We start from the raw sequence: 14820 nt of genomic DNA on the forward strand, positions 1-14820 counted from the left end.
TAATTCAGCTCTTTTCCTCATTTTAATTTCCTCTCTGGGGTCTTATTTCTCTCTACCAGGTTTTTCCTACCTAAATTCTCAAATATTTCTCTTTGCCTGCATTCTGCTGAAGCCAGTAGAGTCCCAGGCTGGCCATTTTTCAGGCCCAGGTTTATCACTTTGGATTCTGTATAAGGCCAGGAGATAAAGGGCTGTGTCTCAGCCGTGGAGCCAGCCAAGGACTGTTGTGTGAGACACTGAATGGGGAAGGACAGGATGTGGCTGGAAAAGGGGGCACACGGAGCAGGGACGGCTCTTTTTTGGGACAAACACCCTTATTCTGGCTCCTGGAGATAAGCACAGCACGCACAGCACAGGGCATGGAGTGTCCAACAAGGGCTGATCAATCGGGGGGATCAAAACCACCAGAGACTCCCTGATCCATTTCTAAGAGGATCCAGAGGGATGGGCTGTGTCTGCTGAGTTGTTTGCATCAAAAGTGAAAAAAGTAGTCCCAGGGTGTGGAAAATGTGGCTGTAAAAGGGTGATGCAGGGCTCACAGGGCACCTCTGGGATCCTGAACACAGCTGGATTGATGCCAGAGCCAGGACTGGTGATGTCCTCCCTTTCATCTCTCTGATCTCCCTCTCCCCTCTTTTCTTTAACCTTTTTATTTCTCTTCCTGCCAGAAGATAAGGGAAATATACCAATTCCCATGCCGAGAGTGGAATTTGCTGTTAGAACTTTGTGAGGTTTTTTGGACCCTTCTGACACGTGTCATTCCTTTTTGACCACGGGCATCTAAAAACCTTGGGAGCTTCTTTCCTCCTGGGATGGGGCACACAGAGCCGAGGGAGGAGGCTGGAGGAGCAGAGCTGCCCTACCTCCCAGCAGAGCCTGTTATCAGTATTTGGGACACAGCAGCTCATTAACTCTGTGTTTCTCAGGTTCCTGCAGAATCACCATGTTCTGCTTTCAAAGGATTTGGAAAGCTGAACAAACACAGAAGTCTGTGAACAATGTGGGAAAAGAAATGCAACACAACTTTAAGGCTATGCAGAATTAAAACCATATTCCAGGCTCCCTGGCCATCTTACAACCCCCAGGAAGGATCTCACCCTTCAGGAACTCTCCCTTGGGGTTCAGCAGTGAGGAGCCCCAGGATTTAAGAGTGGGAATAATCTGCCTCCCAGGCTCTGCAGCCTTCTTTCTGTTTGCCACAGAAGAAAGAGGCTTCCTCCTACAGCCACAGGGGCAACACTTCCTTTCCCAAAGCACCTCACCCAAGCGAGTGTTTCCTGACACATTTCACTCGTTAGTGGACAATTAATACCCTTAACTCACTTGTTCCCAGCCCAGTCCAAGGACTCCGGACTCCCGGGATAACATTTTGGATACATTTTGGATAATTTCCCTCTATTCAGACAACCCTTCTTTGTAACACACATCACAAGTTGCTCCATATCAACGTCGTTTCTCTCCCACATGGACTCACAGCCAGCAGTACCTCCAAACTGCACCTCCCCAAATCCACAGGCACTGGTGAATGCTGTCTAACACAAAATAACCCCCAGGCAGCTCCCTTTTCCACCACAGCCTCCTCCTGCCATCGGGGCCTGGCACAGAGCTGGGGGTGCTGCCCGGGCCCAGTGAGGGGCCACCAAGGGGGTGTGGAGGATGTCCTAAATGGAATGCATCACAGAGCCGCTGATGTTCCTGCAGGGCCAGCTGACCAGCGGCACGTGGGTGTCCTGCATGTGACCTTCCTGATGCTTCAGCAGGCTCCTCTTGAGCACAAATCTTTTGCTGCAGAGAGGACACTGGAAAAGCCTCTCTCCCGTGTGCCGGCGCTGGTGGTTCAGGAGGTAATCCTTCCTCCTGTAGGTTTTGTCACACTTGGAGCACTTGTAGGGCCTCTCTCCCGTGTGACTCGTCTGGTGCCTAACGAGCCACGAATGGCAAACAAAGTTTTTCCCACAGTCGCTGCAAATGTAGGATTTGCCCCGGCCCTGGCTCTGCTGCTGGGCAGGGCTGCCTCGGGCCAGGGGTGGCTCCCAGCAGGGGCTGGATCCCGAGGTGTCCGTGGGGAAGCTCTCCTCGTTTTCAGCAGCTTCCTCTGTGCCCAGGCTGTCCTGCTCACGGGGCCTGCCTGTGCCCGGGGGAGTCCCTCCACACTCGGAGCGGGGCCCTGGCCCCTCACAGGAGGTGGCAGCAGCTCCAGGGCCCATTCCCTTCTCTCCCGGGCCCATTCCCTTCTCTCCCAGGCCCATTCCCATCTCTCCTGGGTGTGGGTGCAGCAGAGGGAACATCCTCTCATACGTGGGGCCTGGAAACAGGTCCCCTTCTCCCTGCAGTGCCTGCTGAGGCTGGTCCTGCTGTGGGCAGTTTCTCTCACACCTGTACACACAGGGCCTCTTTTCCAGGCTCTTTTCCTGAGCACTAAAGAAATCGTACTGAGCATCAATTCCAAGGCTGTTCCCATTCCCTGTGGTGGCTGTTTCCATCATTTCTGAATTCCACTGACTGTCCCATGTCACTCCATGGCTGGGATCTTTGGGAAACACCTCTCCCGGCCTTCCTGGTACCTCTAAGTCACAGGTCTTGCTCTCCAAGCAATTTGCTGGATGGTCCCTCTTCAAATTTTCATCTGAAACAGAGATTTCAGAGGTTTTTAATTCAGGAGTCCCCTTAGCAATGTCCCTCCCAGCCCAAAGCCACATCTTTAACACTGAGGGAGGAACAAAGTACCAGCATCCACTGAAACAAAATTTCCAGGAAACTAAAAGGACATTTTTTCAACTGTGTTTTAAAAAAATCTACATAAAAAATGACTGCTGCAGTCTCAGATTAAGCCTCTCATTCAGGTAACAGACACTGTCTCAGTGTTCCCAGCTGCTCTCCAGACACTCTCCTGAGCATCTCCAGGAGCAGAGTCCAGGCAGGGCCCTGAGCTAGCTCAGCAAGTCACAGAACTATGGGAACTCCTGAGCTGGGAGACACCCACAAGGATGGAGTCCAACCCCTGGCCCTGCATGGACACCCCAACAATCCCACTCTGTGCCTGAGAGTGTTGTCCAAATGTCCCCTGAGCTCTGGCAGCCTTGGGGCCGTGCCCATTCCCTGGGGAGCCTGTCTGGTGCCCAAACACCCTCTGGGGGAAGAATATTTTCCTGATATCCAACCTAAACCTCCCCTCCTGAGCTTATCAGAAGCACTCTTGGCTCCCAAGACCTTGTGCTGTCTAACAAGCACTTGTTTTTTAATGAACAGCCTCAGAACCTTTTTGTCTTGCCTGAACAACACCCCAAGTGCAGTAACATTTTTGTTATGGAACTTTGAAAGGAAGTCACTGATTTGAATCGCAGCAGGATGGAAAATCACTAATTAAAGCTCACTCTCCTGCAACCCTATAAACTGCGGTCCAGAGTGAGACCCACTGAGCTCCCAATTCCCAGAAAATCAAGGAATGTGTGTCCCAAACACTGAAAACTGGATGGCCATGGAGCCATGAGAAAGAACAAGATGTGGCTGGAGAACAGGGTGCCATGTGGGGACAGGGCAGCAATTTCTGGGACAACATCCTTGTTGAAGCTCCTGGAGACAAGCACAACACAGAGCAAAGGCAGGAACGAGGTCAAGAAATGGGAATGGATTACAGGGGTGGGGATCAAGACCACCCAAAACCCCCAAAGCCTCCAAACCATTTCAGAAATGCCTGGAAGAACTGATAGCATGGAAGTGAGAAACTTGTCTTCAGGGCAGGGAATCCTGGCCATAAAAAGGACTGAGGGTGCCCTCCATCCCCTCATCCATTGCTGATAAAGACTTCAAACACAATGGCCCCAGTATGTCCCCAACCCTGGGGACACTACTGGCGACTGGCCACCAGCTGATGTCACTCCCTTGCCCAGCACTGTGGGCCCAGCCCTGAGCCAGGTTTTTACCCAGATAAAAGCAGCACAACCTCAATCCATGCAGCTCTGGGCTTGCCTCAACACAAGCCCAAGCCATTGTCTCTGACAGCGTTTGGCTGGCTCAAGAGGGAAGGAGCCTCTTCAGCTGACAGAACCCGAATTTTTTGTGTCCAAATATTAACCAGCAGACTGAGGTTTGTCCCAGTTCTCTCATGGTTAACATTGTACGGTTGTGACATTTCATACAGTATTAAAAAATACTCTAAACTGGATTTACTGTCCCCAAAATCCCAGCTGAAATCCATTACTGACCTGTACTTGGATCTGCAGAGATTTCCTCTTTCTCCAAGTCCTGCTGTCCAGAGCAGGGTGGCTCCTCCTCTTGTTTAATCCACGACGAAGCATCTCTTGCATAAGTCTGAAATCCTGTTCATTGGGAAGAATTTACACAACTGAGAAACACCCGGGGGAAGACACAAAGCCCGGATAATTTGGGAATGCACAAGGGTAACAAAGCAGCAGGGAAGGCACAACAGGAAGAGCCATTAAGGGGTGATTCCCGCAGTGGAGTTTTTGGCAGATCCTCACCTGTGGCAGGATCTCTCTGGAGGTCCTCACCCTCTGTGCCTGGCAGCTCCCTGGCATCCAGCTCGCTGCCTCTCCTGGTCTGACTGGATGCCTCAGGCTCGTAAAATCCTCGCTCTGCTAAGGGAGGAAGTCCAGGAGAAGTGTATCATACCTGCCTAAACTCAGGATGTCACAAGGCTGAAAACCTGCTCTGGTCCGGGCTTTCTTTGGAGGTTGTTACCCCAAGCCAAGCTCTCCTAAGCCCTGTTTCTTTAGGAAACCTTTGGAAAGGTCTAAAAATCCCAGCTGGCTGCAAACACAGGAAGCCAAGTACAGTTCCAGTGGAGCCAACAGGCAGCACCACTACCTTTGTAAAGAGTGAGGAAAATCTGCAAAGCAGAGCAGCTGATTTGTAAAACAAAGAGCTTCCAAGTGAGAGGGCAAAGAACAGGGCTCTGGGCTCTGCAGCCTTTCAGAGGAGTCTGGGTGCTCCTCCTTACCCAGGAAAACCCCAGAAGGGAAGGGAGGAGGGAAAAGGCAACCTGAAGGAATTCAGGGAGAGCCACATTCGGATAAAAACCAGCCATGCAGCCACAAACTCCAAAATGTCTGTGAGAAGGGAAAGGGGCAACAGCAGCCCTCACCTGTGGTATCTGCTGGCAAGTCTGCTCAGAACTTCTTAAAGATTTGGAATACATGAGCAGAGGTGGGGAATTTAATCACACAACCTGGAATTTAATCCCTCCATTTCATTTTCCCTCTGAGGTATGCAGTTACTCACCTGGGCAGGGCTCTCCAGGAGCTTCTGCAGCCTCCTCCTTCCGACCTGCAGTGCACAACTCTTCCTCTTGCTTAATCTGGATTACGCTGTTTTCTGTTAACAGGAACCAGTGTTACTTTAACACCACACAAAATTAATTCCAGTTGTCAGCCCAGCCCAGGCAGATCTGCTCTGTTCTAGCTCACATTCCAGTTCTAGTTCCTGCTGACCAAGGCTTCTTAAACAGACCTGAAATTGTGGTTACAAAACCCTCAGCAGATGTTTGAGCCTGAGAAATGCACAAAATTTTCATGCAAGTGAAAACACGTTCTCCATGGCCCCAGGAGAGGCCAGAGCCACTTGAATTCTTGTCCTTGAGTTTCATTTCTCTTGGTGCTGCCAGAGTTTTGTTGTTTCCTTTTCAAGCCCTCTCAGTCACACACCACCTCTCACCCATCAGAGAAACACTCATGAGAACAGAGTTCTTAGAGAAATTCATTCAAGTAATGAAAAAAGAAAAAAGAAAACAGAAGTCTGCAGAGTAAATAAAGAAAAGCAGATGGCCCAGTGCTCTGCACCTTTACAGTGCAGACCTGGCCAAGGGACTGGAGGATTTCCCAGGAGAGGGAAAAGAAGGGAATGATGGAAGGTCCTGGAAAGGCTGGTGGGGATGGAATGCCTGGCAGCAGCAGTTGGAAGACCAAACTCAGCACAGCAAGTGCCTTGGAGAAATGCTGGTCACAGAATTGTGGAACTGCTGAGGCTGGGAAAGCCCTTTAAGGTCATCGAGCCCAACCATTCCCCCAGCACTGCCAAGGCCACCACTGACCATGTCCCCAAGTGTCACATCCACAGGGATTTTAAATCCCTCCAGCAATGGGGATTCCAGCACTGCCCTGGGCAGCTGTGCCAGGGCTGGACAGACTTTTTGGGGAAGGAGTTTTCCCAATATCCAACCTGAACTCCCCTGGCCCAGCCTGACGCCGTTCCCTCTCCTCCTGTCCCTGTTCCCTGGAGCACAGCCCGACCCCTCGGCTGTCCCCTCCTGGCAGGAGTTGTGCAGAGCCACACGGGCCCCCCTGAGCCTCCTTTGCTCCAGGCCAAAACACCACCCACACCCCAGATGTCCCCAGATCCTGGCAGGTGCTCGGTGTCCCACATCCCTCTCCCACCATTGGCCCTGACACCACTCACCCGAGCCGGTCTCTGCGGGATTCCCTCTCACATCCCGGTCCGGGCAGCTCCGGGCCCCCGGCCGGTTCCCGCCCTCCACCAGGGCCTGGGCCTTGTGTCCAGCGGCGTCCGGCCCTGCGGGGAATGGCAGGTGAGGGGTGACCGGGGGCACCATGGGGCTCCTTTGTCACCCGCCGTGACCCCGGCCACCCTTACTGCATCCTGGCCACATGCGCACCCGCACCTTGTCCACAGCACTCCATGAGGGAACAGGGTCCCCCTCAGAGCTGTGAGGGATCAGGGTTCCACCCGGAGCCATGAGGGAACAGGGTTTACCCGGAGCCATGAGGGAACAGGGTTCCCCTCAGAGCCATGAGGGAACAGGGTTTACCCAGAGCCATGAGGGAACAGGGTTTACCCAGAGCCATGAGGGAACAGGGTCCCCCTCAGAGCCATGAGGGAACAGGGTTTACCCGGAGCCATGAGGGAACAGGGTCCCCCTCAGAGCCATGAGGGAACAGGATCCCCCTCAGAGCCATGAGGGAACAGGATCCCCCTCAGAGACATGAGGGATTGGAGTTCAGCCCAGAGCCATGAGGGAACAGGGTCCCCCTCAGAGCTGTGAGGGAACAGGGTCCACCTGGAGCCATGAGGGAAGAGGATCCTCAGAACTGTGAGGGATTGCGGTTCCACCCAGAGCCATGAGGGAACACGGTCCCCCTCAGATCCATGAGGGATCAGGGTCCACTCAGAGCCATGAGGGGAGAGGGTCCCCCTCAGAGCAGTGGCAGTTCGGGATTCAGCCCAGAGCCATGAGGGAACAGGGTCCTCAGAGCCATGAGGGAACAGGGTTCACCCAGAGCCATGAAGGAAACAGAGTCCTCTCTGATCCATGAAGGCCAGCTCCCTCAGAGCCGTGAGGGCTTGGGGTTCCACCCAGAGCCATGAGGGAACACGGTCCCCCTCAGATCCATGAGGGATCAGGGTCCACTCAGAGCCATGAGGGGAGAGGGTCCCCCTCAGAGCAGTGGCAGTTCGGGATTCAGCCCAGAGCCATGAGGGAACAGGGTCCTCAGAGCCATGAGGGAACAGGGTTCACCCAGAGCCATGAAGGAAACAGAGTCCTCTCTATCCATGAGGGCCAGCTCCCTCAGAGCCGTGAGGGCTTGGGGTTCCACCCAGAGCCATGAGGGAACAAGGTCCTCAGAGCCACGAGAGATCAGGGATCCTCTCAGAGCCATGAGGGGTCAGGGGCCCACTTGGAACTGTGAGGGATCAGGGTCCCATCCGAGCTGTGAGGGACTTGGGATCCTCTCAGAGCTAGGAGGGATTGCAGATCCTCTCAGAGCCATGAGGGAATAGGGTCCTCAGAGCCACGAGGGATCAGGGTCCATCCAGAGCCATGAGGGAACAAGATCCCCGCTCCGTGCTGTGAGGGATCGGAGTTCCACCCAGAGCCATGAGGGGTCAGGGGCCCACTTAAAGCTGTGAGGGATCAGGGTCCCATCCAAGTTGTGAGGGACTTGGGATCCTCTCAGAGCTATGAAGGATTGAAGACCCTCTCAGAGCCATGAGGGAACAGGGTCTCCTCACAGCAGCAGTGCAGCGTCCCTTTCTGTGTCACTTCACATTTTGTCTTGAATTCAGGATTCTATTTTGCAATTCAAACAACACAAATCCCAAAATAGCTCAGAGATTTGCTACAAATACATGTATTTGTCTCTGAAATTCAGGAGATCAGGGCTAGAACAAAGAAACTGTTACTGATTGTAAAATACTGCGTCACCTCTGATATCAAAGGCAGCCTCAAAAAGTGATGAAACATGGAGCATGTCAAATACAGAAACAGCCCAGAAAGGGCACCTCAGGCTGTTTGTAGAATAATCCAGCAGTGCTGCTGAGATGATCCCAAACAGAACTCAGGATATTCTGGTCACAAGGGAATCACAAATGTCCCTTCACTGCTTCACAGGGCCACAACCTTCCCTCTTTATCCCAGAATACATCCTGCTCTTATGGAATCCTAGAATGGTTTGGGTGGGACCTTAAAGCTCATCCAGTGCCACTCCCTGCCACGGGCAGGGACACCTTCTACTATCCCAGGCTGCTCCAAACCCTGTCCTACTTTTCCTTGAACACTTCCAGGGATCCAGGGGCAGCCACATCTTCTCTGGGCACCCTGAACCAGGGCCTCCCCACCCTCAGCCAGGAATTCCTTCCCAATAACCCACCTAACCCAGCCCTCTGCCAGCAAGAAGCCTTTGCCTCAGTATTATCCTGCAATTTAGGGCACAAAGAATATTTTTAAAAATGAAGCTATAAAATGTTTTAATCCAAGTTCTAACTGGACCAAAACACAGAGTGTAATTTTCCCTCTTTCTGTACTAAAGCAGCAAATCAGCCAAAATTTTAGGGAGAGTTCTAAACTCATTTGTTCCTGAGTGAAATCTGACCAAGCAGATTGTGACTGGAAGCTGGTTTCTGTCTCCAATGATTAAATCCACAGGAGATGAAATGCAGCAGGAACCCCAACACTTCCATTGTCACGACACCATCGAGTCAAGAGGTTTGGTGTCTCCATGACATTTTTATGCAAGATGAACTGTTGATTTCATGGATTTCCTCTGGAGGGAAAAACTCCATTAAAATCATCTGTCGGTCCACAGAACCCATGGATTCTTGGATAAGAGCAAGCTAAAAATGCTCTTTACAACTGAGCATTTTGACTGAAATCCCAAATTTTATGCTGAACCAGAAAGCATAAACTTTTCTATGGGAAACTGATTTCTGTGTCACCTAAACAATAATGAGGTCATTAGTATTTAGGAGTTTTGATTTATTAATTCTGTTTATTTTCAAGTTGTCTCCTCTCCACCCCCTCCATATTTGAGTCTAAAATTCTCTATAAACTGCAATATTCTACCACTCTTGTGACAGCATTCACAGTGACTCTGGAGGGCAACAACCCCCCTGAACTCGTGTTCCAGAACAAACAGCTGCTGTCAAAACACAAGTGAAATGCACCAAGATATAAAAAAAAAACAAACCTCAAAACAAACCACAAACTAAACATTTTTTTTTCTCCCTGGACTCAACCCATCACAACCACAACACTGAAAACGTTTTGCTGGCTGCAGGATTGATGTGATCTGCGTGAGAATTGTATTGTGAGCTTATTAACACCCTGCTTTTAGACATTTTTACACGTCAGGCCTGTTTGGGTCTTGGATACACACGTGGAGAACCATTCTCCTGCTCAGGTTCCACCACAGGATTGAAAAACAATTAAAAACAATTGAACACCATGGGGTTTTTTTTGATTTAAGGTCAACTTCTGTCTCTCCGTCCATAAGGTACAATACTACAAACTACCATTTACAACAGGTAAAATTATGTGAAAAATAAAAAAAAAGATTGAAATAAAGCATTTAGAATTTCACAGGCTTAATGTTATTTTTTTTAGGAATCAAGTCTTTACTGCTGCAAATTTAATCAGCATTTTTCAAATAGACAGAAACAAGCTCCCTGCCCTGAATTTTTCTCAACTTAATGATTCCTCGTATTCCGAGGGATTAATGATCCAGGTGTGCCAAAATCCTCACCTGCAGTGCCTCATCCTCCCAGCTCTTTCACCTTCCCAAAAATCAAACTTTCCTCAAGCTTCCTGCCCACTCCCCACCTCAGCATGGCTCCTGCTCTCTCCCCACTGCCTCCCCTCAGCCCCCACACCTCAGCACACTGTCCCACAGCAGGAATGTCAGGGATTCCCACATCCCCAGCAGCACAGGACGCTGTGGGATCACTCAGAACTCACCCACACCAAGCTCAGAGAACTCCACACCCTCCATGGCTCCCTGCTCCTTTGCATATGGCTCTTCCTCCTCTTCCTGCTTCACAGTGACAGCAAAGCTCCGCTCTGGAATGCTGCAGTCTGCTGAGGAAAAGAGGAAACTCCTTTACTGGTTATGGCATCCCCACTGTGTTGGAAACCAGGACTCTCCTCTGGAACCCAGGACTCTCCTCTGGGTGTCCTGGATAGCCCGAGCTGCTGGCAGGGGGCTCTGAGACCCTGGCATGCAGCCAAAGACACACGTGGGGTTTTGATCTTAGCCCGTGGAGCAAATTACCAACTCTGTGTGAAGAATTACAAGCCACACACAAAAGTTTAGATAGCATAGTAGAGATAATCATGAAGTGAAAGGAAGGATTTCTGAGTGCTGTACAGGGGGGTTTTAAGCCTTGTACGCAGGGGTCCAAGTTTTGTACATGGGGGTCAGGGGATTCTAAGATGGAGGGATTTGGGTGTGCCCTGTCCTCTTTCTTTCTCCTTCCTAGCCTCCATGTCTTTGGTGATGTTGGCACTCACAGATTGGTTTAGAGTAGAAAGTCACCATTCAATATAGACAGTAGGCATTGGGGAAAAGGTATAAACATGTAACACGTAATGTGTGATATAAAAGATGGCACCAGCCCCTGGGAGGGCAGAGTGCCTTTGTCTGAGCTGCTGAACGGGCTACAGCAGCTCAGGAGAAAAATCTTTTAGATAACCAACAATAAACTACCTTGAGAACAGACAACAGAAGACTACTGAGTCTTTCTTCGAAGGTATGGGTTGGAGGAGGGACTTTTCCATCTTTTGGGGTCACCCTAATCCGGGGGTGAAACCCCACACCACTGGACTCCTCCCTTGCTGCCCCAGAAGTTTGTGCCCGCTCACCCACCCTGTTGCCACACACAACCTCTCCAGCACCTTCCATTCCTGCTCCTGGGAGCTCTGCTCTGCCCTGCAGGGAAGTGGTTCCCCCTGTTCCCCCCAGTTCCAGAGGGTTCTCCACGCCCTCGAGCCCAGGCCCTCCCACAACACTCACCATGGCGAGGTTCAGCCAGTCCTGCTCTTCCCTCCTGGTTTTCCTGCGCTTCTCTGCTGTCCCAGCTGCTCACATTGAGTTCAAACAGCAGAGCCTCTGCCAATGCCAGAAATCATGAAATCAGATCGCAGAATCCCAGGAGGGTTTGGGTTAAACTTGTTCCACCCTCTGCCATGGACAGGGATACCTTCCACTATCTCAGATTGCTCCAAGCCCTGTCCAACCTGGCCTTGGACACTTCCAGGGATCCAGGGGCAGCCACAGGGCAACCTGTGCCAGGGCCTCACCATCCTCACAGCCAAGAAGTGAGGATGTGACACAAGTCTTCCTGACTTGTGACTTGACTAAAAATCAAACCTGTTACCCTTTTTTATCACCCTCTGTTATTCCCCCTGAACCTGCTCCTTTTGAGATCCAAGAAGTTCCCTCCGACACACCAGGACCATCACCTTGTGCCAGCCTCTGTCTGGTGACAGCACCACACGACCCTCACCCTCGGGATTAAAGCTTTAATTCATCCCAGGCCTGCACCTGGTTCTGCTGGGATCTCTCCAGGAGCTGCCTCCTCCTCACTGCAGGGTGCTTCTCCTCCCTGGAGCCGGGACAAGAGGGCAGGTTCGGAGATGACATCGTCTGACACGGAACAGAGAAAGGAATGAATGTTCCTGTGCTGCATCCACAGGAACACACCCAGCTGTGCTCCCCAAACCAGCTCCAGCAGCTACAACACACGGCTGGGCAGCACAGAGAGTCCTCAAACACAGGCAATGGTCTCACTGTGTTCCCACAAATCTGCTTCCCGCATCTGGGAAAGATTCCCTAACCAGAAAGTGCTGATAACTGATGCAACAGAACACTCACCCAGCAGGACCAGGGCTTCTCTCTTCCCTGTCAGCACCTTTCCAAACAGCTCCCTCTGCCACTCCTCCAGGTTCTCCCAGTCCTGAGTGGAAAAGCCGGTGGCATCGTTTTCCAACGCCACAGCCGGGGCCTGCAATCCCAAAAGTGACACTCAGCACCGCTCCTGGAACACAGAGAATCCTACTCCCTACTTATCCCTGCCACCAGGTGTCAAGGAAAGAAAATTCCTGTCTTGGGGCATCCTCCGGACACTGCGAGTAACACTTTGGATCTTTGCTAAACTTTGGGAGATTAACTGTGTATTCCACAATATTCTTACTTCCCCCTGAGCCTGATCCCACTGGGGACCTCAGAGTGGGGAAGAACTTCCCGCTGTTGGTAAAACCGTGACAGCCCATCCTTTTGTAGGGAAAACCAGCTGAATCTAAGAATACACAGGAGCAATCACTTCCTGCTTCGTGCCTTGGCACGACAGGTGACAGAAAAAATCTTGGCAGAGATCGTGGAGCGGTCTCCATGGCGGAAGGCTGCCGGGAGAGTTGAGGAGCAGAGGAACCTCTTCGCCGTCCCTGTCCCCCCAGGCCCCTTAAAGACCCATCCGTTACCTTGGGGACCTCCACCCCGGGGGGCAGCCGCAGGATCCAGAGATTCCTGTTCTTCAGCAGGTTCTCCATGTTCTCCAGGCGCCGCTGGAGCCGCCCGTACTCCTGGATGAGGGTGCCCAGCGCCGCGCACTTGCTCTCCAGCTGGCTCCCGAACTCCCCGACCATTTTCTCGCAGTCCAGGTGCTTCTTCTCGCTGTTCCCGGCGCGGTGTTCCAGGCTGAAGAGGCGGGACGCGTGTGCGGCCACGCTGCGCTCCAGCGCCTGCACGGCCGCCACCACGGTCCACAGCGAGATGGTGCTGCCGCCCGCCAGCTCCATCCCCGCACCGGCAGCGACCGAGCGCAGGGACGGGCTGCGGCAGCGGGGCTGGCGGAGGCACACAGCGGGCCGGGAGAGCCTCGCCTCGGCCGCCGCACAGCGGGGCCGGCCCGCTCCTTCCCGTGCCTCCCGCACCGGAGCCGGAGCTCTCCGCTCGGAGCGGCCCTCGCCCGCCGCCGCTCCTGCCCTGCCCTGCCGCCGCCTCTCCTTTCCTTGCCGCCAAGAAGCGCCGCTTCCTCTTCCTCCTCCGCTTCCGCCGCCGCCACAGCGGCCCCCGCCGGCCGGCAGCCCCCGCACTGATTGACAGCTGTCAGTCACCGGGAAGGGGCTGATGCTGACCGCAGTGGCAGGAAACCCCCTCTGGATTCCACCGCAGCGGCGCTTCCCCGCAGGACACAGAATCCCAGAATTCCTGAATGGAAGGGACCACAGTGGGTCACTGGAGGCACCTCCCTGCTCCAGCAGGGCCATCCCAGAGCACAGGGCTCAGGATTACGTCCTGACAGTTCTGGAATATCCCCGGTGAGGGAGATCCCACAGCCTCTCTGCTCTCTGCTCAGGGCTGGGCACTGCCCAGGGCAGAAGTTCTGCCTCCTGTGCCGGGAGAATTCCTGGGATCAGGAATTCTGCCCGTGGCTCTGGTGCCATCGCTGGGCCCTGGAGCAGAGCCTGGCCCTACTCTGCCCCTCCCTGCACTCAGGGACACACATGGGGACACCCAGGGACACTCAGGAGCACACAGGGGCACCCAGGGCTGAGGCTCCTCTCAGCTGGGGCTCCTCTCCAGGCTGAGCAGCCCCAGCTCCCTCAGGCTTTCCTGGGCACCGAGATGCTCCAGGCCCTTGCTCAGCTCCAGGAGCTCCTGTCCCTGCTGTGTTGAGGATCCAGAGCTGGACACAGCACCCAGAGGTGCCTCCAGGGCTGGGCACAGGGACAGGATTGCCTCTGACCTGCTGGGAATGCTCTTCCCAATGCACCCCAGGATCCCATTGGCCTCTTTTCCCCAGCACACCCTGTTGGCTCAAGGACAGCTCATTGTCACCCAGGACTCGCAGTTCCTTTCCCACGGAGCTGTTCCAGCAGGTCACCCCCAGCCTGTGCAGGTACCTGGGGTTGTTCCTCCCCAGCTGCAGCACCTGCGCTTGCCCTTGTTGAATTCCAGAAGTTTCCTCTCTGCCCATCTCTCCAACCTGCCGAGGTCCCTCTGAAGGGTGACAGAGCCCTCGGGGTGATCAGCCACTCCTCCCAGCTTTGAGCTCTCAGCGACCCCTTCACCCAGGGCAGTGATGAACCAGGCAAACAACACCGAGCCCAGCAGAGCCCCGTCCTGCAGCCACACCCCGTGCCATCGACCCCGACCCTCCGGGAGCTGCCACTCAGCCACTTCCCAACCCATCCCACTGCCCCATCCATCCATTCATCCATTCAACCCAGGCCTCCGGGGCTCGGTGCCGCCCTCCCAACCAATCCCACCGCCCCACCCACCCATCTATCCAACCAAGCCACCCCTCCGGGGGCTCGGTGCCGCCTTCCAAACCCATCCCTCCATCCATCCATCCATCCATCCATCCATCCATCCATCCATCCATCCATCCATCCATCCATCCATCCATCCATCCATCCATCCATCCATCCATCCATCCATCCATCCATCCATCCAACCAAGCCACCCCTCAGCGGGCTCGGTGCCGCCCTCCCAACCCATCCCTCCATCCATCCATCCAACCAACCCACCCCTCCGGGAACTCGGTGCCGCCCTCCCAACCCATCCCTCC

At 53.5% G+C, this 14820-nt stretch overlaps 1 protein-coding gene across 4 annotated transcripts; it reads right to left on the reverse strand.

The window, feature by feature from the left end:
• Positions 1-1002: 1002 nt before the first annotated feature.
• LOC119698115 (zinc finger protein 282-like) lies at positions 1003-14562 on the reverse strand. 4 transcript variants are annotated; one of them, XM_038129679.1, is made up of 11 exons: positions 14531-14562; positions 12728-13457; positions 12123-12252; positions 11793-11894; positions 11262-11357; positions 10208-10327; positions 6415-6528; positions 5242-5334; positions 4482-4598; positions 4206-4319; positions 1003-2626 (listed from the first exon to the last, which is right to left on the reverse strand). In XM_038129679.1, exons 2-11 carry the CDS (start codon positions 13043-13045, stop codon positions 1662-1664), a joined length of 2169 nt encoding a protein of 722 aa, XP_037985607.1. In that variant the 5' UTR covers positions 13046-13457; positions 14531-14562; the 3' UTR covers positions 1003-1661. The 4 variants fall into 4 exon arrangements, with proteins under 4 accessions (XP_037985607.1, XP_037985605.1, XP_037985606.1 ...); XM_038129677.1 differs by lacking the exon at positions 14531-14562 and having other exon boundaries at positions 10208-10324; positions 12728-13783; XM_038129678.1 differs by lacking the exon at positions 14531-14562 and having other exon boundaries at positions 4482-4595; positions 12728-13783.
• Positions 14563-14820: the final 258 nt, after the last annotated feature.

This window comes from Motacilla alba, chromosome 2 (assembly GCF_015832195.1).
Source record: "Motacilla alba alba isolate MOTALB_02 chromosome 2, Motacilla_alba_V1.0_pri, whole genome shotgun sequence".
Taxonomy (NCBI): domain Eukaryota; kingdom Metazoa; phylum Chordata; class Aves; order Passeriformes; family Motacillidae; genus Motacilla; species Motacilla alba.